Genomic DNA, 27,560 nt, shown 5'->3' on the forward strand with positions numbered 1-27,560 from the left:
TGCGTTGCTGGCAGCAACGCCCCTGGGCCCCAAAGTTTGTTCATGTTTTACCTTTTGCTGCACAATGGGCCAAACACAGGGGTGTGGGATGTCTTCAGGCTCCCCAACGTCTTCCGCCAGGAACTCCGGGGGAGCATGTGTTTCAGACCCCGACCATGGAGGTCCTCCTGGAGCTGACAGACTCGGGTCTCCAGTGCTTCCTCTTGAGACTGCAGGTCCCACATTCAGGCTGCTTCAGCGAGCACGTCCTCTTTGGAGCTACGCAGTGCAGTGAGGAACGTCCAGCCCACATGGCTGGCAGCGACTTTCGCCTGTTCCAGCAACTGCTCAGTTAAAACCTGTCAGGCCTTTTCTATGCGGGCCGGAGAACCATCCATATCTTACCACCCTCCACGGGAGCCCAGCTCCTGAGAACAGTGGCCAACGGATACCGCACACTGTGTGGGGCCATATATTCTCTTGTCCCTGGACGAACAGCTCTCTTATCTGGCCAGGACCCTGCCCACTGCACCACGTGTCCGAGTGGGTAAGGGGTCCACGGCTCTGGGAGCTAGAAGAAGATACATGGAACCGAAGGCAGACATACTTTACTCAGGCTTATTGGGCACAATCTGTCCCATCACAGGATGCAGCCAGCAGCCCCCGTCCTGTCTCAGCAGCCCTCCTCATGAAATGGCCAGTCCCCTTTATACCATACAGAGACAAAGGTGGCTCACAGCCAGGGTGCTTACATAAGGTTATTTACAGTATGTCTGCAAGGTGGACGGCGCCTGCACTGCGTTGCATCTTATAGGACCGGCAGGTCTCCAGGTCAGGGCCAGCAACTGGCCGGGGAGGGAACCTGACCAAGGCTATTTTCCCTGCAGGGCCTCCTGAGACCATAGAGTGTTGGATGCCAGGCGTATGAGACTCCTTGCTCTGCTGTGACAAATTTGCACAAGCATGATGGCTCACAACATGCTTTATTATCTTACGGTTCTGGAGGTCAGAGACCAAACTGGTCCTCACTGGGCTGAAATCCAGGTGTCTGCAGGGCTGCGTTCCTTCCTGGGGACTTAAAGGGAGAGTCCATTCCTTGTCTTTCCAGTGTCTAGAGGCCCCGCATTCCTTGACATGTGGCCCCTTTCTCTGTCCTCAAAGCCACCCCTGCCGGGCTGTCCTTCCCAGGTGGCATCACTCTGACACTGATCATCTGCTTCCGTCCCCACGTTTGAGGAGACTGGTGATGACACTGGCTATCATGAATACTGCTGCTGTGGGCGTGAGAGCACAGACGTTCAGCTGTCATTTCTTTGAGTGTGGGCCATTCCTTCGCTGAGTTGTGTGGTGATTCTGGGCTCAGGTTTTCAGGAGCTGCCACGTCACCTTCCGGTGGCTGCACCATTGTGCAGTCGCACCAGCAGGGCACCAGGGTTCCGATTCCTTCAATTCCTTTCCACATTCATCCTGATGAGTGTGAAGTGATATCTCACTGGGGCTTTGGTTTGTGTTTCCTTCCCTGGACTTATTTATTTATTTTTTTCACTGTTCAAGGTTTATTTGGTGTTTTTGTTGGTATGACACTTGGATAGTTGGCTGCATTATTAATATGTAGAGTTTTCATTTCACATTAGTCTCCAGTATACGCTGACACATATAGTACATAAAAGAAGATCCCTTAGAACATGCAATTTTGGATTTATACATTGGATCCCCAGCTGTGGGACTGGAGGAAAAAAAGTTGGATTAGGCACACAGGGTAAAGGAACCCGAGTTATGTAACACACAGTAAACACACATCTAGATTGAAGGGCAACTGTAGCATCGTGTGCACCATTGGCAGTGCTGGTGCCTCTGAGCGGGTGGAACTATTCCACACTAACCAGGTTAGGACGAGGTAAGTGCCATCCAGCATCAGGATGTAGCCGCAGGGTTTTATGAACCATTCCTACTGCTAACTGTAGGAAATTGATGTTTTCCCTAGGCTGCCTCAATAATATTACTGCTTTAGTACAGATCAGATAAAAAGGACAATATGTATAACCTCCAACTAAAATCCTGTTGTACCCTAGACAGTGAAATGGCACGACATTAGAAGACTTTAAAACTGCAGCTCTTTTTGGATCCCCCAACGAAGGAAGATGTCATCTTTTATTCCATAGAGACCCTTAATCATGGTGGAAATTGGATGCACCCGCCTAGGATTCTTCATCATACTTTCTGCCAAATCTGCCACGGATAGTCCAATGGCCCAGGATCTGTAGCCTTTCAGTTCGATCACCTCATAAGCACTGTCAACCATCTGTCTGTGAACTTCTTTCCACTGTTCCTTATCAGTATCAGTGCCTAAATTAGGGTACAGAGACTTCAGGGAGACACCAGCAACATTCACTCCACTCCATACAAACACACTCGAGTCTCCATGCTCCCCAAGGACCCACCCCTGACAGCTTGATGGGTGAACTCCCAGCCTTTCCCCCATGAGATAACGGAACCGGGCTGAATCCAGATGGCAACCACTTCCAATAACACGGTTTTTGGGAAAGCCACTAATCTTCCAAGCCACATAGGTCAAGATGTCCACTGGATTGGAAACAATAAGCAATTTGCAGTTGGGGCTGTATTTGACGACATTAGGAATGATGAATGTAAACAAGTTCACGTGACGCTGGACCAAATGAAGACGGCTTTCTCCCTCTTGCTGACGTGGCCCAGCTGTGATAATCACCAGCGTGGAGTTTGCAGTCACATGACAATCTTTGCCAGAGACAATCTTTGGTGTTCTAAGGACAAGGCTGCCATGTTGGAGAGCCATCGTCTCTCCCTTCAATTTGTCTTCCGTGACATCAGCAAGAGCAAGCTCATCTGCCAAGTCCTTCGTTAGGATACTGATGGCACAGGCCATGCCAACAGCACCAACCCCAACGACTGTAATCTTATTTTGGGGGCTTTGTTCTTCCTCCAGAAGATTCACAGTCAGCTGATCCTTGAGAGTTGCCATAGTGAAGTTAGGACCAAAAGGAATCTAGTCCGGGGAGTGCACGGCAGGTGAGCGGGCGTCTGTGGTGCGCAGAGTCGGATCCGGACTTGGCGGCAGAAGCTCCGGTACCTCCCTGGACTTTTGATCGAAGAAACTGGGAACCGACAAGACCACAGATCAAGGAAGGCAGACACCATTCCAGGAAGGGAAGAAGTGGGGTGCAGGGAGGCCCAGGGCAGGTGCAGTTTGAGCCCCTGGGTAAGGCGGGTGACAGATGTGAGTCTTGGAGCCCTGGGGAGGTCCCTCCTGGGACGCTGGGGTCTAATCTCTCTGGTTCGTACCCTCCTGAGTTCTGTGTGGGGACGTGCGCTGGCTGTGCCCATCTTCTGCCAGAATCACCACCAGGATCAGCAAGACCACACTGGCCAGGCCGATACGGATACAGTTCCCCACCATGTAATTCTGGGAGGCAGGGGCTGGAAGCAGAGGACAGGGGTCACTACCAGGCGGACAGGACCCAGCCCAGCCCTGGACCTAGGAGACAGGGCATCCTTGTCCTTTGGGCACAGAACCTGTCCTGCCCAGCGCTCCCCCTGGACACACTCCCAGGTGACTTACCTGTCTGGGAGCCCACTTCTGTGGGCAGGGGAGTGACTTCACCGGGGCCTCCTAGGAGTCAGAAAGAGTGGATGGACGTCTCATTCAGCCTCACCTTCCCCCCGTTCTCAGGCTGACCGGCCTCCTGAGCCCCAACCAGGCCCCTGCCTCCCCTGAATGCCTCCACTCCACCCTCACCCCGCGAACGCTGAGTCCACAACCCCATGTACCACAAACAGTCAAGTTTGATCCAGTGCGAGTCTCCCCCCTCATGGCTCTGAAACACCCCAGAAATGAACAGGCCTTTTGGTGTAGGAGGATGCAAGATTTCACTGCCCGCTCAGTGTCCTCTGAACCACTGAGAGAAGCGGGACCCCTGCCCCACTGCCACCACACTGCCCACTCCCCAGCTGAGCCCCTCGGTGTGGACGCCCAGACTGAGAGGTCTCTGCTCCCCAGCCCAGGAGGGGGCTCAGTGTGGGGAGTGAGGGGGCCCTGTGAAGGGGACAGGAGAAGGGCTGAGCCTGAGCTCCCTGGTCAGTTCAGCTGTTTCTGGCCCCGCACGTCCTGCAGCATCCACACCTGGCCCCTTTCTCTCCACCTATCAGTATACATGACGCTGTCTGGACTCCCAGAATAGCAGACAGGGAAACATGGGGGCACAGGGATGGCACTCTCTCTGCTTCCACTTGGCTGAGGCTCTGGGCTGAGGGTCTGAGGAAACTGAGGCTCACAGACATAAATCTGATGACGTAAGTCACCCAGCCTGAAAGTGGCAGAGCTGGGATTTGAACCCAGAACTGTGCTCTCCTCATGCTGCTCCACCAGGCAGACACCAGCTTCATGCTGTGGTGGCTCTTTCTCTGACTGTAATGGCCTGTTCCCTGGTCCCTGCGTGCTCCAGCTCTCTCCTTTAGCTAGAGCTGAATGCACTTCTGCACTGTCACTCCCACTCAGCAACCCATCAGAGACTTTGGGGGACCTAAATAGGACCACTCAGAGCCACGGCCCGTGTGGGATGGACTCTGTGCCATCCTCAAACCTCAAGTCTTTCCAGGATCTGTCTTCTGTCCTGCTGACCTCACACTCCCCATGGGACCTGCCTGGACTTTTCCATGTGCATATCTGGGAGGGGACACAAGGATGGATCTGCCATTTCTTGAGCACTGGGTGGGTCCACCCTATGCTGAGAGCTTCTGCTTCTGGGGTCTCACCTAAATCTTTCAGCAAACCTATGAGGGAGATGGTAGGAGACATGTTCCACGGACAATGAAACTGGGACCCAGGGAGAGAATGTGGCCTGTCCATGGTCCCACAGCAAGAAATCAGCAGAGCTGGGATTTAATATCCTGTAGAGCCTGGTCTCCAAGCCCTTGTTTATTTTTGTTTGATTTTGACGTTTCTCCTTTGCTTAGAACAGGCTGAGCACCAGAGAGCTGATAGGAAAGTGCTCGGGACGTCACCTGTGTCATTGCTCTGATCTTCCCTGTCACCTCAAACACCCAACATTGCCCGTTCTTCACTTCTGCACACCTGAGGTGGTGTCCTGCATGGACAGGACTGAGATGTCCTTTGAGATATACTGTACTACACGGGAGAAATTGAAACCCAGATAAGAAGGGACCTGTGCAAAATCACCACCTCTGGGAGCATTGAGATCCCCTCTGCCCGTGGATCCCACCCCATATATCTCCCTCTGCCTTGACCGCCCCACCCGTCATCTGTCAGCCTCAAAGCCCCTGGACTCTTCTGGTGCCCCCTGCCCTGGATCTCTCCCCGACTCGCAGCCTCCCGGGAGACAATTCAGTCCTTGAATATCTGAGGGACGTTATATCCTCTGAGAGACTCAGAACTAACCTGGGGTGGTCTGTGCTCCCTCTGAGTAAAGTGAACCCGGGGACTTGCCAGCTGTGGAGGTGGGTCCAGTGAATGAGGGATTGGGGTCCCCTGAGGGTCCTGGGCAAAGGACAAGAGAAGGATGAGCGCCTGGCGCTTCCCACAGAGACCCTGTATTTGTTCACACTCTTCTTCTGCCCTATGGCCTCCACCAGGCCATCCTTTCAAGACCTGGAGAATTCTGGTGACAGGTATGTGGAAGGGGCAGGGCTGGGAGGGCCCTGTTGTTTTCCATCCCTCTCAGGGGCAGATCCCCATTGGGATGACACTCCCTTAGAACCCCCTCACTCCCTTCCTAGATGGGGGCTGACCTGGGTAGGGTCCTGAGCTGATTGTACAAACATAAAGAAAACAGGTTTGGGCTCCTCACCTGAGACCAGGAGCTCCAGGAGGTCACTGGGGAGTGACCACACCTGGGGGGTGTTCCTGTAACAGCCATAACATCTGAATGTCCACCAGTGGCTGGGGGTCACTGGGCCCACAGGGAACAGGGCCTGGGAATCCCCACTGGGGTGTAGCTTTGAGACCATTATCCAGGGGGGGCTGTTTTCTCCTTCCTTAGTCAGAATGAACCTGCCAAATCTCTCCCGTGAGCCACACAGTAGGGTCACGTTCCCTCCTGAGGTCACAACAGGGCTCGGCAGGGCTGAGAGGTAGGGTTTGCTGTAGGATCCTAGGAGAGAAGGAGGCAGCATATTAAATGGGGCTCACACCTCCCTTCCTCACACCCCCACGGCTGGATGTGAGGGGGAGACATATTGAGAGCAGACCCCCTTCCTGAGGGCACAGGCTGAGAATGGGACCCTGACTATCCTCTCACCTGTCACCACCAGCTCCAGGGGGTCACTGTGCTCTGACCAGCTCGTGGATCCGAAATAGTAACAGCGATATCTCCCTGCAGTGTGCTCTGTCATGTGTGTGATGGAGAATGTGGCCTTGTCCACGGGCTCCAGTGGCTTCCGTGTATACCAGGGTGCTGTGCTTCCCTCTTTATCCACACGGAACTCCTGGGCCTTCAGGGTCCCCTGACACCAGATGGTCACAGGGCTCCCCCAGGGGATCACAGAGCCTGGCTCAGCCTGGACTGTGGGCTTGGGGAGGGACCCTGGAAGGAATCAGAGGCTGGGTTAGAGACACTCTCCACTCCCATTTCCCAGCTCTCCACCCCAAACCTCCCAGGCGTTCCCCATCTGTCAACCCAGATCTGTTCTCCATCTCCAGGAGTCCATGGGATGGTCCAGTGTCCCCAGTGAAGAGATGGGAACGGGGACACCTGGGGATAGACTTACCTGCCTGTACTTGGGTCCTCGGCCCCACACTCAATCCTGGAAGAGAGACCCCGTGAGAGATTTGCCCCTGAGTTCTGAGCAGATCTCTCCTCCCTGTGAGCCTCCTGAGCCCAGGGGTCTCCTGAGTGGCCAGAGTCTGCTTGTGGGGCAAGTTTCTCCCAGACCAGGGCTTCCCTCCCCCTTGTGAATCTCACCAAGGCAAAGCAGGATTGTGAGGGTGGGGATCATGGCCTCTCCTTCCTCCGGTTTGGGCTGTGCAGATGCAGGAAAGCACAGAGCTCTCAGGACAGACAGACGCACAGGGTGTGGTCACTCAGAGGATGTCCCTCCCTCTCATGGGGTTGTCACATCAGCAGCTCCAAAGAAAGAGGAACAACCCCTCCTCAGGAGCCTTTTATCATTTCTAGGATGGAACAGCAAATAGACCTAGTGAGTTCCTGAGATACCTCTCCCAGGTGAGGTGACCCAGGGCACGTCCCTTTCCTGTAATAGCCTCTCCCATGGGGTCTCCTTCATCCTCAGCTTGTCCACCAGCACCTCCCTGTGGGGTCCTGACCATGGACAATGGGCACCCAGGCCCTGGAGAAGCTTCAAGAAGACATGGGTTCCTGCTGCGGAGCTCAGATCAGCAGAGAAATACATTTGACATCTCACTGTGCAGTTCAGGGAGCATGACTGTGACAATGAGCACAAAGGGAAACACAGGGAGATAACGGAAGGAAACGTGACCTTTCCTCTGGCCCAGAGTGTGGCTTTCTTTCTATCACAGCCCCCATCATGGACTTCTCCCTTCTCTCAGTGACGGCATGTACCCTGCCTTCCTGGAACAAACCTCTGAGTCATTCCTGCTCCTCAGTTCCCCTTGTTCCTTGGCAGAGCTGTCCCCTCATCCTGTGATCCCACAGGTAAGCTTTAGGCGACTTTTATTTGGGTTAGAGTTTTAATTTTTAAGAGAAAGATGACCTTTATGTCAGTACTTATCTGTCACCCACTGCCTATGTGACCTGGACAATAACACATTATCTACTTCGTTGTCTATTTCCTAGTTTGGATCACACTGTCATAAATCCCACTCTTCAGTAATTCCAGGTGTCACTGGTTCCTGGTTCATGACAGGGGATCAATCACTGTTGACTTTTAGACCAGGTCATGGTGTCAGACTTCAGTCAAGATGGATGTTTGTTGTGTTCACTCCAGAGCCCTTGTCTGCTTCAAATACCAATAAACGCTACTCAGTATTTCTGAAATATGTAGAAATAATCATTTGCAGAAAAAGAGAAATGAAATTTCCACAAATAGACAGGAAACCACACAAAAGAATAGAGAACAAAGCTGAGTAGCTGCCTGTACCCGGGACCATCCAAGGGCCATAGAGTGGAGATTTCCAGCTATGTGGACACAGAGAGGGACCTCAGATCCTCACAGGAAAGGAGGGTTAAGGCTCAAGTGAAGGTTGGAAGCTGTGGTACTCCCTACCTAGTGTTTTTGGGCACAGGAATATCTCTGCTCACTCATCCAGGCCCATGGTCAGCACTGAGTCACCTCCCTGTGAGTGTGTGTGGAACAGATTCATTGCAAGTTTTGCTGATACGTGAGCATGAGGCCAGCAGTGACACATCCCTGTCTAGCCCTGAGCAGGAGCTAAGTCTGAGAGAGTGGACACCACGGAGCAGGAGAAGCTGCAATTATCTCTCCTGGTCAGCCTGACTCCCAGGACAGCCCTGGAAGAAACCTTTCTTGGAAGATCAGGTGTGTGGGAGGAGTGCCTTCCAACAAGAATGGACAATAGAGGGTAATCCTAATAATGACAAACAGTGCTATAGACAACAAGCTACTGATAATGGGGAGCATCATATCCAACAAAATATAATCAATAGGAAGATATGAAAATTACTTAGAATTAAGCATGTTTAAATATCTGAAAAAATAAAGGGGAATACTGAATTTTTGAGACAAAACTATGAATTAAATTACAGAAAAAAAGGCAGTTATTAAATTATTTAGAAATATTAGAGATGAAAAATCCAATAGAATGAACACAGTAAAAATGCATTCCAAAAAAAATTAAAAACAAAACAAAAATGCATTCCAAGAGATTGCAATATGGCAAAGTAGACAAACACTGTGCCTGCATCTTTCTGTGAACACGTTAAAATTACAACTAAATTATAAAACAATCAATCTGGAGAACTATCTGAAGTCTAGCTGAACAGAAGTCCTACAATAAAAAATATAAATAAGAAGCCACATATGAATGGTGTTTTCAGGTGAGCCTCTTGAAATTTACAACAAATTGAACAACTCTAACTCCACAAAGGACTCCCTCACAGCAGACAGGCAAGACTAAGAGGCACATTACTGAAATCACCTAAAGGTGGGCAAATTGCACGACTAGGGGAGGAGGAAAGGAAAAAGTGCAGAAACTGGATGCGTGGGCACAGGACGCAGACGTAGCTCGGTGCTCTGTGCTCGCTGCATTCTGGAACTACCACAGCTGTGGGAGAAGGAAGAATTCAGACTGCTAGTGCTCCACTTATGGCCCACAGGTCTGAGGGGACAGCATATAACATGGCTGAACCCAACACTCATGGCAGAGACCTCGGAGCAAAACTGAGGGAAGAAGACTGAAAATGGTGGTTTAAGACCTCACTGCCTAGCAGAGAATGGAAGCCTTAGGCACTGAGCCTAGCCAACCCCTCCCTACCCTCCCAGAGCTCTCCCCACCTCTACCAGTCCAGTGCTAGAAGCAGAACAGTAGCAGTGTCAGATCAAAAGAACAGAATATTTCCAGTTCTGAGAACTGTGGACCGCAGACAAGGACTCGCAGCCCAACTAGTTCTGGCAGAGGGGAGGAAGCTGTGGAAGCAAGACTGACTGTGGTGGTGGTTGCCACCGTTGCTCTGGGCCACATTTCACAACCCACCATGCCCCTGTCCCCACCTATCTGAGCGAATTCCTGCAGGCATAAACAGAGCTGCTGAAACACATTGTCTCTGAATCTGGTGCAGGTAGAGCTTTGGAACTTCAGAATCTCTCCACATCACACCAAGGATGCGATGCCCTATGACCCAGGAGAACTGTTCACAGAGGAGAAGCCCTCCTTCCATGGAATCCCCCCTTTGTGTGAGAAGCTGGAATAGTGCAGAGAAAATATAACACTACAGCATGAGAGAGAATAAAAGGCTGCGGTTGAAGAGAAAATAAACATTCTACCAACACGTACTGGAAAACAAAAGAAAGACCTCTTCCAAAAATACCTTAACATAATAAAGGCCATATTTGACAAACCCTCAGCTAATCTCATAATTAACGGTGAAAACCTGAAGCCCTTTGCTCTACATTCAGGAACACAACAGGCCTGACCCCTATCACCTCTGCTTTTCAACATAGTGTTGAAAGTCCTCGCCAGAGCATTCAGGCAAGAGAAAGAAATAAAAGGCATCCACATTGGAATGAAGATATTCAATTGTCACTCTTTGCAGATGACATGATGCTATATATAGAAAACCCTGAAGACTCCACTAAAAAGCTATTAGTTAGAAACAATCAACGAATACAGTAATGTGGCCAGCTACAAAATCAACGTACAAAAGGCCATTGCATTCCTATATACTAACAATGAAATCTCAGAAAAAGAAATGAAAAAAAATTCCTTTTGCAATTGCAGCAAAAAGAATAAAATACCAGGAATAAACTTAACCAAGGATGTGAAAGACTTATATGCTGAAAACTACAAGACATTTTTAAAAGAAATTGAAGAAGACACAAAGAAATGAAAAACATTCCATGCTCATGGATTGGAAGAATCAACATAGTTAAAATGGCCATATTACCCAAAGCAACATACAGGTTTAATGCAATCCCCATCAAAATCCCAATGGCATTTTTTAAAGAAATAGAACAAAAAACCATCAGATTTGTTTGGAACCACAAAAGACCCCGAATAGTCAAAGCAATCTTAAGAAAAAAGAACAATGTTGGAGGTATCACACTCCGTGACTTTAGCTTGTACTACAGGGGTACAATAATCAAAACAGCATGATGTTGGCAGAAAAACAGACACATACACCAATGGAATAGAATTGAGAACCCAGAAATAAAACCCCATAAACATGGACAGACAATTTTTGACAAAGAAGCAAAAATCATACAATGGAGAAAAGACAGCCGCTTCAATAAATGGTGCTGACAGAATTGGATAGCCACGTGCAAAAGAATGAAACTGGACTGCTATCTGTCACCATGTACCAAAATTAATTCAAAATGGATCAAAGACTTAAGCGTAAGACCTGACACAATAAACTGCATGGAAGAAAACATAGGTACTAAAATTATGGACCTCAAAGAGCATTTTATGAATTTGACTCCAAAGGCAAGGGATGTAAAAACTGAAATAAATGAATGGGACTATATGAAACTTAAAAGCTTCTGCACAGCAAAAGAAACCATTGACAAAATAAAGAGGCAGCAAACTGAATGGGAGAAGATTTTTGCAAACAGTGCCTCTGATAAAAGGGCTAATATCCAAAATATACAAGGAACTCATGAAACTCAACAACAAAAAAACAAACAACCCAATTGAAAAATGGGCAGACGACCTGAAGAGACATTTCTCCAAAGAGGACATACAAATGGCAAATAGACATATGAAAAAATGCTCAACATCACTAATCATCGGAGAAATGCAAATAAAAACTACAATGAGATATCACCTCATCCCAGTTAGAATGGCTATCATCAACAAGACAAATAGTAACAAGTGTGGGAGAGGCTGTGGAGAAAAAGGAACTCTCATACACTGTTGGTGGGAATGCAGATTGGAGCAGCCGCTATGGAAGGCAGTGTGGAGGTTCCTCAAAAAGTTACGAATAGAATTACCATATGACCCAGCATTCCCTCTCCTGGGTATCTACCCAAAAAATCTGGAAATATTTATCCATAGAGACATGTGAGCTCCAATGTTCATTGCAGCTTCATTTACAGTGGCCAAGACATGGAAACAACCAAAATGTCCTTTGATAGATGAATGGATGAATGAACTAATCAGAAACAGTTTTGGAGACAAAGAGGAAAAACTGATGATTGCTAGATGGCGGGAGGGGTGGGGGGTAGGGGGGCGGGTGAGGGGATTGGAGGGCAGTTGGTGACCACAGGATAGCCACGGGTTTGAAAATTAATCTGGGGAACGTAATTTGGTGGTTACCAGAGGGTAAGTGGGTTGGGGGGTAGGGGATGAGGGTGAGGGGGATCAAATGTATGGTGATGGAAGGGGAGCTGACTCTGGGTGGTGAACACACAGTGTGATTTATGGATGATGTGAAACAGAATTGCACACCTGAAATCTATGTAATTTTACTAACAATTGTCACCCCAATAAATTAAAAAAAAAAAAAAGAAAATCCCCCCCCCCAAAAAAAAAGAACTTGTGGTATATATACACAACGGAATAGTATTCAGTGGTAAGAAAAGATGAAATAGTACCATTGGTGACAACATGGATGGATCTTGAGATTATAATGCTAAGCAAAATAAGTCAGACAGAAAAAGTAGAGAACTATATGATTTCACTGATATGTGGTATGTAAAACTGAAAACAAAAAAAGTACAAGACAAAAAATGAAGAAACAAAAACTCACAGGCATAGACAATAATTAGAGGGTAAGGGGGGAGAGGGGGCTCTACAAGAGGGTAAATGGGGTCAAATATATGGTGATGAAAAGAGAACTGACTCTGGGTGGTGAATACACAATGTGAGATATAGATAATATATTACAGAATTGTACACCTGAAATCTATGTAAGTATACTAACAATTGTCACCCCAATAAACTTTAATAAAAAAAAAAAAGGAGAAGCCACGTCGAGACTGCTAGAGGGGCGGAGATGTGAAAGAGGCCTCAAACCCCTGTGTGGCACTTGAGAATCAGGAGGGATATCTCAGCCACAGTGGTTTGCCCCAGAGGAGTGAGGAGCCCAGCCCCCTACACCAGGCTCCCCAGCCCAGGGTACTGGTGCCAAGAAGAGGAGACCCCACAACATCTGGCTGTGAAAACAAGTGGGGATTCAAACAATTTTGGTGGGACAGAAGGCTTTGGGAAACCCAGATTTTCTCTTAAACAGCCAGGGCACAGACTCACTCTCTCTCAGCACTCACCTTGGGCTCCAGGAGAGAGACAGTGACTCTGAGGGCCTCAGAGACATACAGGGGGCAGACAGAGGTATGTGTTTTCAGGGGGAGGAATGGAAGACAATTGATATTATCCCAGCGAGGTGTCCTCTTCCCATGCAGCAGGCAGGCAGGGCCCATCTTTCCTGTGTTTAGCCCTCCCCCACAGACCAAATCTGAATCTGACTGGCTTGGTGAGCTCCACTGTTCCACCCTGCTGACCCAACTGGGACCCTGCCCCACCCAAGGCAATTTCTCTGAGAGCAGCCAGCCCCACCCACACTCTTTCTGGAAAACTACTGGAATCCACAGTCTCTAGGTGGGCAGTGACTAGCCTCAGTGTGCTCTGAAGTTTTTGCTGATTTGTTTTAGGTTCAGCACTGGCACTAAACCAGAGTCTACATTAACCTGGTAAGCACATCTCTTCCCACTCTAGTGACTCCCTGAGACCCTGCCTCACCCAACTCGTGTACAGCATGAGGCTTTATCAGTGGCTGAACCTTAAGGGAGCTGGCAGGTGCGAGCAGGCCTCCGGGTATCCTGGCTTTTTGTGGAGCTACCCTAGGCCTGGTGCTGGCGGCAGCCATCCTCAATTCACAGCGTGGCCTCTCGCATGTGCCTCCAGGTTTAGCACAGGCAGAGAACAACTGCGGATCACTTTGTAGCTCCTACCAGGTAGCTGTCAGCCAGTCACAGGCAGTGGCTGACCTGGGCCTGCACCACAACCCCTCTCAAGGGGCCCCATAACCAACGTACTTGGCGGTTGGCTTCAGATCAGAGCAAAGCATAACCTAATTAGCCCCACAAGTGACATGCACAAAGGGCGGTCTCAACAGGTACCAGAACCCACTGGGACAAATCCTACTGAGTGGGGTAAGCCTCCCACAAAGCAGCCCATAACTATGGATGTGGCCAAACCCCACAGCCAGCCAGCCTGAGGGTCAATCACACCCACTGACATGCCAGTAGCAATCAAGGCTCAACTATAACAGAAGAGCACACACAATCCACACAAGGGACTCTCCTGGAGCACCCAGAACAAATGACCATGGAAACTGTGCCACTGGGTCCCACAGGACACCTACTACATAAGGCCACCCTGCCAAGACTGGGTGACATAACAGATCTACCTAATACATAGAAACAAACACAGAGAGACAGCAAAATGAGGAAACAAGGAAATGTGTCCCAAATGAAAGAATAGGAGAAAAATCGAGAAAAAGAACTAAAAGAAATGGAGGCAAACAATCTACCAGAGAGACAGAGTTCAAAACAATGTTTATAAGGACGCTCAAGGATCTTCGTGAGAATTTCAAAAAAAAGATTGCAAGAATGAAAAAAAAAAGGACATAGAAACCATAAAAAAGAACCAGTCAGAAGTGAAGAAAACAATAACTGAAATGAAGAATGCACTAGAAGGAATTACCAGCAGACTAGATGAATCGGATAATCAAGTCAGTGATTTGGAAGACTAGGTAGCATAAAATATCATTTTAGGACAGGAAAAAGAAAAAAGAATCCAAAAAAAAAAATGAGACTAGTTTAAGAGATCTCTGGGACAACATCAAGCATAATAACATTTACATCATACGGGTACCAGAAGAAGAGAGAGCAAGGGATTGAGAACCTATTTGAAGAAATAATGACTGAAAACTTTCCTAACCTGGCAAAGGAAATAGACATTCAAGCCCAGGAAGCCCAGAGAGTCCCAAACAAGACAAACCCAAACAGGACCACACCTAGGCACATTATAATTAAAATGGCAAAGGTTAAAGACAAAGAGAGAATTCTAAAAGCAGCAAAAGAAAGGCAACTTGTAATTTGTAAGGGAGCTTCCATAAGATTGTCAGCTGATTTCTCAACAGAAACTTTGGAGGCCAGAATGGATTGGCAGGAAACATTCAAAGTGATGAAAAGCAATGACCTACAACCAAGACTATTCTATCCAGTAAGGCTATCATTGAAAATTGAAGGACAGATCTTTAAAGAGCTTCCCAGACAAGAAAAAGCTAAAGGAGCTCATTATCACCAAAACAATATTATAAGGAATGTTAGAGAGACTTCTTTAAGATGGAAAAAACCCTCAAAATTATAAATAATAAAATGGCAATAGCTACATGTATATGAGCAATTACTTTCCATGTAAATGGATTAATGTTCCAACCAAAAGACATAGGAGGGCTGAATGGATAAGAAAATAAAACCCTACAAAATGTTTGTAGATTCCTGACCATTGTGCTGTACACCAGAAGCTGAAGCTGAATAATATTGACTTTAACTATAATTAAATGTATATAATTTATTTATAATAAATATTTATACTTATTATAATAAATACTTATATTTATTATAAATATACATATATAGTTATGGGATGTGGAATACAGCATAGGGAATAGAGTCAATGGAATTGTAACAGGTATATACGAGGTTAGAGGGGTAGTAGATTGGAGCAGGGTTTATTACTTTGTGACAGGTATAAAGGTCTATTACATTGTTTGGTACACCTGAAACTAATTTAAAAAAAGTAAGCAAATCCCTTACACATGCTGCCTACAAGAGACTCACTTCAGATTGAAAGTAAAAGACACACTGAAAGTAAAAGACACATAGAAAATAAAAGGTTTGAAAATGATATTTTGGTAGAGGAGGGTAAACAGGGTCAAATATACGGTTATGCAAGGAGAACTGACTCTGGGTGGTGAACACACAAAGTGATACATAGACAATGTATTACAAAGTTGTACACTTGAAACCTGTGTAATTTTACTAACCATTGTCACCCCAATAAATTTTAATTTAAAAAAGGAAAATGATATTTCATGAAAATGGAAATTAGAAAAACAAAAAATGCTGGGGTAATAATACTTATACTAGACAAAATAGACTTTAAAACAAAGTTTATAAGAAAAGACATTGAAGGACCCAGTAATTCCACTTCAGGGTATTTATCCAAAGAAACCTAGAGCACTACTTCGAGGGGACGTGTGCATCTATATGTTCGTTGCAGCACTGTTTACAATGGCCAAGATGTGGAGGCAGCCTGAGTGTCTGTCGATGGAAGAACGGATAAAGAGGAGGTGGCACATATATACAATGGAAAATTGCTGGACCATGAAAGGGAACGGGCTCTTGCCATCTGTGGCAGCATGGATGGACCTGGAGGGTATTGTGCGGAGTGGAGTGTCAGATGGAGAAAGACATATGCAATGTGATTTTACTTCTGTATGGAATCTAAGAACAAAATTGACAAATAAAACAGAAACAAACTCATAGATACAGAAAACATTTTGATGGTTGCCAGATGGGATAGACCTAGAGAACATTATGCTAAGTGAAATAAGTCAGACGGAGAAAGACAAATACCATATGATATCACTTATATGTCTAAAGAATTGAATAAATGAGCAAAGTAATCAGATGTAGTCTCATAGATATAGAGGAAAAACTGATGGTTGCTAGATGGGAAGAGGTGGGGATGAAGGAGAAGGGGAAGGGCTTAGAAAGCACAAATTGGTCACTACAATATTGCCACAGGATATGAAAGACAGTTTGGGGAACACAATAATGTTGTAAAGATTTTGTAGGGTGTCAGATGAGCACGTGTCTTATTAGGGAGACTACTTCATGGACAGTGTAGATGCCTGACCACTGCAGTGTACACCTGAAGCTGAAGCTGAATAATATTGAATGTCAACTATAATTTAATATATATATATATATAAAATCTATATATCTATATTTATATCTACATCTATATCTATATCTACTTAGTCACAAGATGTGGAGTACAGCATAGGGAATAGAGTCAATGGAATTGTAACAGCTATATACAATGTCAGAGGGGTAGTAGATTGGGTTAGAGGGGTATTACTTTGTGAGGGGGCTGTTAATGTCTAGTTAGTAATAGTTTTACATTGTTTTGAACACCTGAAACTAATAAAAAATAAATGTTTAAATATTACATTGCTTTATAACTAAAAAAAACTAAAAAAATTTTTTTAAATTAGAAAAAAAGAAACAGAAGCAAAAAATAAATAAAATAAAAATAATGCATTCCATCAATGACAAGACACAAGCGAAGGGCCAATTATGAAATTGGAATACAATATTGAGGAAATTTTCCAGAATACAGCTTAGAGAGACCAGAAATGGAATTCAAGATACTTGAATGAGGAGCTCCAATGTCATATCTATTGTGTCAGAAGGAAAGAAGTGAGAATGATGCCTAATAACAGTTCAAGAGATAAATAATTCAACACATTAGAGAGATGAAGAAAAACCCACTAAGTATTAGGGTTATATACTAGAAACAAAACCTGTATCTTGAACTTCATTGTAATTAAGAGAATGAAGATGCATTTGAGAGGGTAGGTACAACTTTTTCAATGCTGCCCTCCCCCCAGGTGACACAACATTGAAAGGGAGAGTAGTGGGTGAGTGCTTGGCTTCCCCAAGCACAGCTGTGTGGGGCTCTGCACCTACAGAGAAAGCCTACAGAATGGGAGAAAATTGCAAACCACGTATAAGATACAGTGTTAATATCCAACATATGTAAAGGACTCATACAACTCAATAACAAGACAAACAATCCAAGTTAAAATGGGCAGAGGAAATAAATAGACATTTTTTTCCCAAAGAAGACACCCAAAGGGCCAACAGGTACATGAAAAGATGCTCAACATCACTCATCATCAGGGAAATGCAAACCAAACCACAATGAGATATCACCTCACACCTGTCAGGGTGCCTATCTACAAGATGACAAGAGATAAAAAGTGCTGGCAAGGATGTGAGAAAAGGGAACCCTTGTGCGCTGTAAGAATGTAAATGGGTGCAGCTACTATGGAAAACAGTATGGAGGCTCCTCAAAATATTAAAAATAGAAACTTACCACATGATCTAGCAATTCTAATCCTGCGCTTATATCCAAAAGAAATAAAAACAAGATACCCAAAAGATATATGTACTCCCATGTTTATTGCAGCATTATTCATAATAGCAAAGCTGCAGAATCAACCTAAGTGCCCATCAATGGATGAAAGGATAAAAAAAGATGTGAAATATATACAATGGAATATTATTCAGTCATTAGAAGGAAGGAAATCCTGCCATTTGTGACATCATGGATGGATCTTGAGAACATTATGCTAAGTGAGATAAGTCAGATACAAAAAGACAAATACTGTCTGATTTCACTTATATGTGGAATCTGAAGAGGTTGAATTTATAGAAACAGATTAGAAGAATGGTTGCTAAGCGATGGGCGTGGGGGATAGAATAGCAGTTTTTTTAAAGTATTTTTTTAATTAAAATTTATTGGGGTCACAATTGTTAGCAAAGTTACATAGATTTCAGGTGTACAATTCTGTATCACATCATCTATAAATCACATTGTGTGTTCACTACCCAGAGTCAGTTCTCCTTCCATCACCATATATTTGATCCCCCTTTCCCTCATCTCCCACCCCCAACCCCCTTACCCTCTGATAACCACTAAACTGTTATCTGTGTCTAGGAGTTTTTGTTTCTCATTTGTTTGTCTTGTTCTTTTAGCAGTTGTTTTTAAGGGGACAAACTTGCAAGAGTAATCAATAGGTCCTACAGATCTAAGGCAGAGTATAGTGAATATAGACAACAATATTGAGGTATAATCACTGCACTTGCAAAGAGACTAGAACTTTATCCAGTAGCTAAAAAAAAGAAGAATAATTATGTAATAGGATAGAGGTGATAGTTACACTACAACGCAATCATATTACAATATACACTTGTAAATGTATCAGATTAGCATGCTGTACACCTTAAACTTACACAATGGTATATGTCTAATACATTTTAGTTTAAAAAAAGAAAGTAAACTATTTAAGGGCATCTGGTGCACAAAGAAGCCATACACATAATAAAAAGAATTCAAGGGAATTGCTGTGCCTTGACTTCCAGAACATAGAATGTGAGGGACTGAATGATGGCCTCACACAGACCCCACGTCCTGATTTCCAGAGCCCGTGAATAAGTTATTTACCTGGCAAAAGAGACTCGGCAGATGTGATGAAATAAAGGACCTTGAGGTGCAGAGATTACCTTGGAATCTCCAGGGAGCCTTAATGTGACCACAGGTCCTTAAATGTGGATGAGGGTGGCGGGGGGAGGGTCAGAGAAAGAAATGTGATGATGGGAACAGGTGGGGAACAGGTAGCACGAGAAGGACTTGCCCGGCCATTGCTGGCTTGGAGACGGAGGAAGGACCCTGAGCTGAGGGATGTGGGTGACCTGTAGACGCTGGAAGAGGCGAGGAAATGGATGCATCCCTGGAGCCTCCGGAGAACACAGCCCTGCAGACATCGTGACTTTAGCCCTGGGGACCTGTATCGCTGATTGGCAACCAAACACGGCCAAGCAAACAATAACCCTGTAGCAGTGTCCACTGCTCTGAACGCACAAGTGCATTCCAGGCTTTGGGCAGGGGTCCTATATAATCTACTTGCCAACGAGTGAGGGGCACTCTCCCTCGCGTAAGCTGTTGTGTCTCTCAAGGGAGATTTAGCCGTTGGGGGCTAAAGTTTTAGCCATCCTGGGCACAGACGACACAGTCATAGCAGGCATCTGCTATCTCCTGCCATTTCAAGGGCAGACCCCAGTGTCTGCTCACCTGCCACATGGTTCGGCTCCAGCGTGCTGCAATTCCCTACTCAGCCAATGGGCCACATCAGTAGCAGGGGCCCGTTCTAATCACCGGACCTGTGCTAGGGCATCTGCTTCATCATTACCTGGGGACACTAAGGGGGAGTGACCTGTGACATGCATTAGGGTCACCTTTTTCTGCCCTAGGTCCCAGAGGTCCTGCCACATGGCTTGACCCCACAGTGGACTGTGTCCTACCAACCAGTTTTGGTGTTTCCACATGGGGAGCCAAACGTTAGGCCCCGGAACACCACCCAGCTGTCAGGACAAATAACTAGGGTCCCGGGTTTGTGGCTGATTATCATCCACACAGCCCGTAGCCCTCTGGCTACTCTGGCCCATCCCAGTATCAAACCAAATGGTGTCTGTTTTGGGTTGAACTCCAATAGCCGTTCAAACGGCAGCAGCTCCCCAGCTACAGCCATCAGTAAACCAGGCATCCTCAGGAACTGGGGGCTGTCCTTCTCTGTAGGGCGAGGGTTCCAAGTCCTCCCCCTTAGGCAGAGCGCTTGGCTCAGCCTGGCCTACAAGCTCCACAGGCCCCAGGACCTGCTGTAGCTCTGTGCTCAGGAGGCTTGAACTGAGGGTGCTACATTGTTCCACGTAGGCTCCCCATTTGGCGAGGGTGATGGTCTGTGCCACCCCCGTTTTGGGCCCGTGGTTCCATGTACGGACCTAACCTTGAACGGGTTAGGTTGTACGAATCAACACCAGGGCCATTCCTGTGGTGGCTTCTCTGGCCTCCAAAGCTGCGTATACAGCGGCCAACTGTTTATCAGGGAGTAGCGGACTTCTGCTCCTTTCCACAATTGGGACCAGAACCCCACTGGTGACTGGAGATGCTCCTGTCGTTGCCAGAGGCCCCAAATCTAACCCTCTTGGGTAACATGAACATCAAGTTCAAATGGGCCACCAGGGTCTACCACTTGTAGAGACTGTGCCTGCTGCAGTGCCCGTTTTGTGGCAGCAAGTGCTTGTTCTATAGCTTCTGTCCAATCCAATGGGGCATTCTTCTTTGCCACGGAATATAAGGGTCTTGCCATCTGTGCTAAATGGGGCATAAACACCCACCAATACCCCAGCAGACCCAAATGCACTTGTAGTTGGGAGACCTCGGTCAGTCGGGGAAATGCCTGTATTTTATCAATAACAGCTTCTGGTATGACCTTTGTCTTACCCGACCACACAACACCCAAAACCTTGGCAGATAAGCCAGGGCCCTGGAACTTTCCCTCATTCACCCCTCAGCCACATGACTTCAAGCGGCAGAGGCGAGAGGGAGCTGCTTGCTCTAACTCTGAAAGAATCAGATGTTAGTAATATGTCATCAACATAGTGAAACAAGATCACAGGGGACGGGTGATCCCACGGTGCCAAGTCCTGGGCCACGAGTCCATGGCCAACAGTGGGGCCGTGCAAGTGTCCTTGTGGGAGGACTCCAAAGGTCCACTGATGCCTGTCCCCAGTAAAGGCAAACTGCTCTTGACTCTCAGGTGCAATGTGAATAGAGAAGCAGGCATTCGCCAGATCCACTACCTATAGTGGCCCGTTCCCAGGCGGGCAGTCCAGCGGTCCATCAAATCATACATGGAACGCACTGCAGCGTGCAAAGGAGGCCCCACCTTGCTCAGGTCCTCGTAGTCCACAGTCATTCGCCAGGTCCCATCCGTTTCTTCACTGCCCATACAGGGGATTTAAAGGCACTGCGCATGGGTCTCACACTATGTGCTTTCTCGGGCTCTAACACTGTGTGGCCAATCTCCTCCTCTTCCCCAGCAGGCGGGACTGTCTCACCGTAACCACTCGCCGGGGCTGTGGCAACACTTGAGCGGGATTATGAGCACGCCCACAGGTCACTGCTTTCACCACCCGGATCCAGAGGCGGAACTCTCCACCAGGTCTGCAAGCTGAGGCCCTGCAGCGCGTCCACCCTTGGAATATATTCCGGGATAGGGGAGACTTATACCGTGTGTGTTCGAGGGGAAGCCTTCCTATACCCAGTGGTAAGGAAACAGCTTTTACCATCACAGTCTTTCCCCCGTAGCCATCAATGCAGATGGCTGGTCCGGGGAACAGTTCTGGGTTCCCATAAACAAGACTGCAGTCTGCGCTGGTGTCAACCGGGGCCAAAACCCTCTGCACATTAGAGGGGAACGGATGTATGGACAGTTCCACATGGGGCCTACAATCCCCGCTCGTCCCCTCTGACCGGGTGCCTTGGCCACCCCCTAGTCAAACTGGAAGGAGCTGGCCTCCTGCGGTCTCATGAATTCATGAAGGGACACAGATCGCTGCCAAATGGACGGATGTACCATCACAGAGGCGAGCTTTTCCATTTCGCCTGGGGAGCAGAGAATGCTGTCTGCTTCTTGTCCCACAAGCGCAGCAACCAAGGCGGCAGTGGCTCTGCAGGGCACTGCTTCCCCAAGTCTCACAACAACGTGGGAGTCTAGGGAGTGTAAGTTGTGAACTCAGTCACTGGTGCGTTGCTGGCAGCAATTCCCCTGGGCCCCACAGTTTGTTCATGTTTTACCTTTTGCTGCACAATGGGCCAAACACAGGGGTGTGGGATGTCTTCAGGCTCCCCAACGTCTTCCGTCGGGAACTCCGGGGGAGCGTATGTATGGACGTCCTCCTGGAGCTGACAGACTCGGGTCTCCAGCGCTTCCTCTTGAGACTGCAAGTCCCACATTCAGGCTGCTTCAGCGAGCATGTCCTCTTCGGAGCTACGAAGTGCAGTGAGGAACGTCCAGCCCACATGGCCGGCAGCGACTTTCGCCTGTTCCAGCAACTGCTCAGTTAAAACCTGTCAGGCCTTTTCTATGCGGGCCGGAGAACCATCCATATCTTCCCACCCTCCACGGGAGCCCAGCTCCTGAGAACAGCGGCCAATGGATACCGCATACCGTGTGGGGCCATATGTCCTCTTGTCCCTGGACGGACAGCTCTCTTATCTGGCCAGGACCCTGCCCACTGCACCACGTGTCCGAGTGGGTAAGGGGTCCGCGGCTCTGGGAGCTAGAAGAAGAGGCGTGGAACCGAAGGCAAAGTAGACATACTTTACTCAGGCTTATTGGGCACAATCAGCCCCATCACAGGATGCAGCCAGCAGCCCCCGTCCTGTCTCAACAGCCCCCCTCATGAAATGGCCAGTCCCCTTTATACCATACAGAGACAAAGGTGGCTCACAGCCAGGGTGCTTACATAAGGTTATTTACAGTATGTCTGCAAGGTGGACGGCGCCTGCACTGCTTTCCATCTCATCAGAACGGCACGTCTCCAGGTCAGGGCCAGCAGCTGGCCAGGGAGGAAGCCTGACCAAGGCTATTTTCCCTGCAGGGCCTCCTGAGACCACAGAGTGTTGGATGCCAGGTGTATGAGACTCTTTACTCTGCTGTGACAAATTAGCACAAGCATGATTTCTCACAACACGCTTTATTATCTTACGGTTCTGGAGGTCAGAGTCCAAACCGGGCCTCACTGGGCTGAAATCCAGGTGTGTGCAGGGCTGTGTTCCTTCCTGGGGACAGTCCATTTCTTGTCTTTCCAGTCTCTAGAGGCCCCGCATTCTGTGACATGTGGCCCCTTCCTCTGTCCTCAAAGCCACCCCTGCCGGGCTGTCCTTCCCATGTGGCATCACTCTGACACTGATCATCTGCTTCCGTCCCCATGTTTGAGGAGGCTGGTGATGACACTGGCTATCATGAATACTGCTGCTGTGGGCGTGAGAGCACAGACGTCAAGGTTCTGCTGTCATTTCTTTGAGTGTGGGCCATTCCTTCGCTGAGTTGTGTGGTGATTCTGGGCTCAGGTTTTCAGGAGCTGCCACGTCACCATCCGGTGGCTGCACCATCGTGCAGTCGCACCAGCAGGGCACCAGGGTTCCGATTCCTTCACTTCCTTTCCACATTCATCCTGATGAGTGTGAGGTGATATCTCACTGGGGCTTTGGTTTGTGTTTCCTTCCCTGGACTTTGATCCAAGACATTGGGGACCGGAGGAGACCACAGATCAAGGAAGGCAGAGACCATTCCAGGAAGGGAAGAAGTGGGGTGCAGGGAGGCCCAGGGCAGGTGCAGTTTGAGCCCCTGGGTAAGGCGGGTGACAGGTGTGAGTCTTGGAGCTCTGGGGAGGTCCCTCCTGGGACGCTGGGGTCTAATCTCTCTGGTGGGCGCCCTCCTGAGTTCTGTGTGGGGACATGAGCTGGCTGTGCCCAGCTTCTGCCAGAATCGCAACTAGGATCAGCAAGACCACACCGGCCAGGCCGATGCGGATACAGTTCCCCGCCATGTAATTCTGGGAGGCAGGGGCTGGAAGCAGAGGACAGGAGTCACTACCAGGCGGACAGGACCCAGCCCAGCCCTGGACCTATGAGACAGGGGATCCTTGTCCTTTGGGCACAGAACCTGTCCTGCCCAGCGCTCCCCCTGGACACACTCCCAGGTGACTTACCTGTCTGGGAGCCCACTTCTGTGGGCAGGGGAGTGAGTTCACCGGGGCCTCCTTGGAGTCAGAAAGAGTGGATGGACGTCTCATTCAGCCTCGCCTTCACCCTGTTCTCAGGCTGACCGGCCTCCTGAGCCCCAACCAGGCCCCTGCCTCCCCTGAATGCCTCCACTCCACCCTCACCCCGTGAACGCTGAGTCCACATCCCCAGGTCCCACAAACAGTCAAGTTTGTTCCAGCGCGAGTCTCCCCCCTCATGGCTCTGAAACACCCCAGAAATGAACAGGCCTTTTGCTGTAGGCGGATGCAAGATTTCACTGCCCGCTCAGTGTCCACTCAACCGCTGATAGAAGCGGGACCCCTGCCCCACTGCCACCACACTGCCCACTCCCCAGCTGAGCCCCTCGGTGTGGACGCCCAGACTGAGAGGTCTCTACTCCCCAGCCCAGGAGGGGGCTCAGTGTGGGGAGTGAGGGGGCCCTGTGAAGGGGACAGGAGAAGGGCTGAGCCTGAGCTCCCTGGCTCCTCACATCCTGCAGCATCCACACCTGGCCTCTTTCTCTCCACCTCTCAGTATACATGACGCTGTCTGGACTCCCAGAATAGCAGACAGGGAGACGTGAGGGCACAGGGATGGCACTCTCTCTGCTTCCACTTGGCTGAGGCTCTGGGCTGAGGGTCTGAGGATACTGAGGCTCACAGACATAAATCTGATGACCTAAGTCACCCAGCCTGAAAGGGGCAGAGCTGGGATTTGAACCCAGAACTGTGCTCTCCTCATGCTGCTCCACCAGGCAGACAGCAGCTTCATGCTCTGGTGGCTCTTTCTCTGACTGTAATGGCCTGTTCCCTGGTCCCTGTGTGCTCCAGCTCTCTCCTTTAGTTAGAGCTGAATGCACTTCTGCACTGTCACTCCCACTCAGCAACCCATCAAAGACTTTGGGGGACCTAAATGGGACCACTCAGAGCCGCGGCCTGTGTGGGATGGGCTCTGTGCCATTCCCAAACCTCAATTCTTGCCAGGATCTGTCTTCTGTCCTGCTGACCCCACACTCCCACATGAGACCTGCTTGGACTTTTCCATGTGCGTATCTGGGAGGGGACACAAGGATGGATCTGCCATTTCTTGAGCACTGGGTGGGTCCACCCTATGCTGAGAGCTTCTGCTTTGGGGGTCTCACCTAAATCTTTCAGCAAACCTGTGAGGGAGATGGTAGGAGACACGTTCCACAGACAATGAAATTAGGACCCAGGGAGAGAATGTGGCCTGTCCATGGTCCCACAGCAAGAAATCAGCAGAACTAGGATTTAATATCCCGTAGGGCCTGGTCTCCAAGCCCTTGTTTATTTTTGTTTGATTTTGACGTTTCTCCTTTGCTTAGAACAGGCTGAGCACCAGAGAGCTGATAGGAAAGTGCTTGGGACGTCACCTGTGTCATTGCTCTGATCTTCCCTGTCACCTCAAACACCCAACGTTGCCCGTTCTTCACTTCTGCACACCTGAGGTGGTGTCCTGCATGGACAGGACTGAGATGTCCTTTGAGATATACTGTACTACACGGGAGAAATTGAGACCCAGATAAGAAGGGACCGGTGCAAAATCACCACCTCTGGGAGCAGTGAGATCCCCTCTGCCCGTGGATCCCACCCCATATATCTCCCTCTGCCTTGACCGCCCCACCCGTCATCTGTCAGCCTCAAAGCCCCTGGACTCTTCTGGTGCCCCCTGCCCTGGATCTCTCCCCGACTCGCAGCCTCCCGGGAGACAATTCAGTCCTTGAATATCTGAGGGACGTTATATCCTCTGAGAGACTCAGAACTAACCTGGGGTGGTCTGTGCTCCCTCTGAGTAAAGTGAACCCGGGGACTTGCCAGCTGTGGAGGTGGGTCCAGTGAATGAGGGATTGGGGTCCCCTGAGGGTCCTGGGCAAAAGACAAGAGAAGGATGAGCGCCTGGCGCTTCCCACAGAGACCCTGTATTTGTTCACACTCTTCTTCTGCCCTATGGCCTCCACCAGGCCATCCTTTCAAGACCTGGAGAATTCTGGTGACAGGTATGTGGAAGGGGCAGGGCTGGGAGGGCCCTGTTGTTCTCCATCACTCTCAGGGGCAGATCCCCATTGGGATGACACTCCCTTAGAACCCCCTCACTCCCTTCCTAGATGGGGGCTGACCTGGGTAGGGTCCTGAGCTGATTGTACAAACATAAAGAAAACAGGTTTGGGCTCCTCACCTGAGACCAGGAGCTCCAGGAGGTCACTGGGGAGTGACCACACCTGGGGGGTGTTCCTGTAACAGCCATAGCATCTGAACGACCACCTGTGGCTGGGGGTCACGGGGCCCACAGGGAATAGGGCCTGGGAATCCCCTCTGCGGTGTGGCTGTGAGTCCATTGTCCAGGAGGGGCTGTGTTCTCCTTCCCTAGTCAGAATGAACCTGTCAAATGTCTCCCATGAGCCACACAGGAGGGTCACGTTCCCTCCTGAGGTCACAACAGGGCTCGGCAGGGCTGACAGGCTGGGTTTGCTGTAGAATCCTAAGAGAGAAGGAGGCAGAGCGTTAAATGGGGCTCACACTTCCCTCACACCCGCTAGGGCTGGGCTGTGAGGGGAGACACCCTGAGAGCAGACCCCATTCCTGAGGGCAGAGGCTGAGGCTGGAACTCAGAGTGTCCTCTTACCTGTCACCACCAGCTCCAGGGGGTCACTGCGCTCTGACCAGCTGGTGGAGCTGAGATAGTAACAGCGATATCTCCCTGCAGTGAGCCCTGTCATGTGTGTGATGGAGAACGTGGCTTTGTCCCCGGGCTCCAGTGGGTTCCGTCTGTCCCAGGGCATTTTGCTTCCCTCTTTATCTACACGGAACTCCTGGGCCTTCAGGGTCCCCTGACACCAGATGGTCACAGGGCTCCCCCAGGGGATCATAGAGCCTGGCTCAGCCCAGATGGTGGGTTTGGGGAGGGTCCCTGGAAGGAATCAGAGGCTGGGTTAGAGACACTCCCCACTCCCACTTCTTAGCTCTCAGCCCGAACATCCCAGACACTCCCCATCTGTCAACCCAGATCTGTTCTCCATCTCCAGCTGCCCATGGGATGGCCCCTTGTCCCCAGTGAAAAGATGGGAACGGGGACACCTGGGGATAGACTTACCTGCCTGTACTCGGGTCCTCGGCCCCACACTCAATCCTGGAAGAGAGACCCTGTGAGAGATTTGCCCCTGAGTTCTGAGCAGATCTCTCCTCCCTGTGAGCCTCCTGAGCCCAGGGGTCTGCTGACTGACCAGGTTCTGGTTGTGGGGCAAGATTTCTCCTAGACCAGGGCTTCCCTCCCCCTTGTGAAGCTCACCAAGGCAAAGCAGGATTGTGAGGGTGGGGATCATGGCCTCTCCTTCCTCTGGTCTGGGCTGTGCAGATGCAGGAAAGCACAGAGCTCTCAGGACAGACAGACGCACAGGGTGTGGTTACTCAGAGGATGTCCCTCCCTCTCATGGGGTTGTCACAACAGCAGCTCCACAGAAAGAGGAACA

The 27,560-nt window shown here is 49.0% G+C and overlaps 2 protein-coding genes across 7 annotated transcripts; both read right to left on the minus strand.

Moving 5' to 3' along the window:
* Positions 1–203: 203 nt before the first annotated feature.
* Positions 204–3,284, minus strand: LOC117034517 (L-lactate dehydrogenase A chain-like). The gene is made up of 2 exons (XM_033127538.1): positions 2,287–3,284; positions 204–2,116 (listed from the first exon to the last, which is right to left on the minus strand). Exons 1-2 carry the CDS (start codon positions 2,978–2,980, stop codon positions 1,848–1,850), a joined length of 963 nt encoding a protein of 320 aa, XP_032983429.1. The 5' UTR covers positions 2,981–3,284; the 3' UTR covers positions 204–1,847.
* LOC117034506 (leukocyte immunoglobulin-like receptor subfamily A member 5) lies at positions 3,281–27,560 on the minus strand. Of its 6 annotated transcripts, none has more exons than XM_033127514.1 (7): positions 27,380–27,560; positions 27,185–27,220; positions 6,273–6,557; positions 5,823–6,125; positions 5,414–5,512; positions 3,578–3,628; positions 3,281–3,435 (listed from the first exon to the last, which is right to left on the minus strand). In XM_033127514.1, exons 1-7 carry the CDS (start codon positions 27,411–27,413, stop codon positions 3,281–3,283), a joined length of 963 nt encoding a protein of 320 aa, XP_032983405.1. In that variant the 5' UTR covers positions 27,414–27,560. The 6 variants fall into 6 exon arrangements, with proteins under 6 accessions (XP_032983405.1, XP_032983408.1, XP_032983409.1 ...); XM_033127512.1 differs by lacking the exons at positions 3,281–3,435; positions 3,578–3,628; positions 5,414–5,512; positions 5,823–6,125; positions 6,273–6,557 and adding exons at positions 23,759–24,093; positions 25,467–25,585; positions 25,861–25,959; positions 26,270–26,572; positions 26,717–27,001; XM_033127517.1 differs by lacking the exon at positions 5,414–5,512.

The sequence above is a fragment of the Rhinolophus ferrumequinum genome, chromosome 15 (genome assembly GCF_004115265.2).
Source record: "Rhinolophus ferrumequinum isolate MPI-CBG mRhiFer1 chromosome 15, mRhiFer1_v1.p, whole genome shotgun sequence".
Taxonomy (NCBI): domain Eukaryota; kingdom Metazoa; phylum Chordata; class Mammalia; order Chiroptera; family Rhinolophidae; genus Rhinolophus; species Rhinolophus ferrumequinum.

Excerpts from the sequence above, each read along its gene's own strand:
- LOC117034506 (XM_033127512.1), bottom strand. The coding sequence starts at position 27,413 with ATGATCCCCACCCTCACAATCCTGCTTTGCCTTG. Across the intron at positions 27,221-27,379 it reads CACAATCCTGCTTTGCCTTG|GATTGAGTGTGGGGCCGAGG; the intron begins GTGAGCTTCACA and ends TCTCTCTTCCAG. Across the intron at positions 27,002-27,184 it reads GAGGACCCGAGTACAGGCAG|GGACCCTCCCCAAACCCACC; the intron begins GTAAGTCTATCC and ends GATTCCTTCCAG.
- LOC117034517 (XM_033127538.1), bottom strand. The coding sequence starts at position 2,980 with ATGGCAACTCTCAAGGATCAGCTGACTGTGAATCTTCTGGAGGAAGAA. Across the intron at positions 2,117-2,286 it reads ACAGTGGAAAGAAGTTCACA|CTTCGTTGGGGGATCCAAAA; the intron begins GACAGATGGTTG and ends GATGACATCTTC.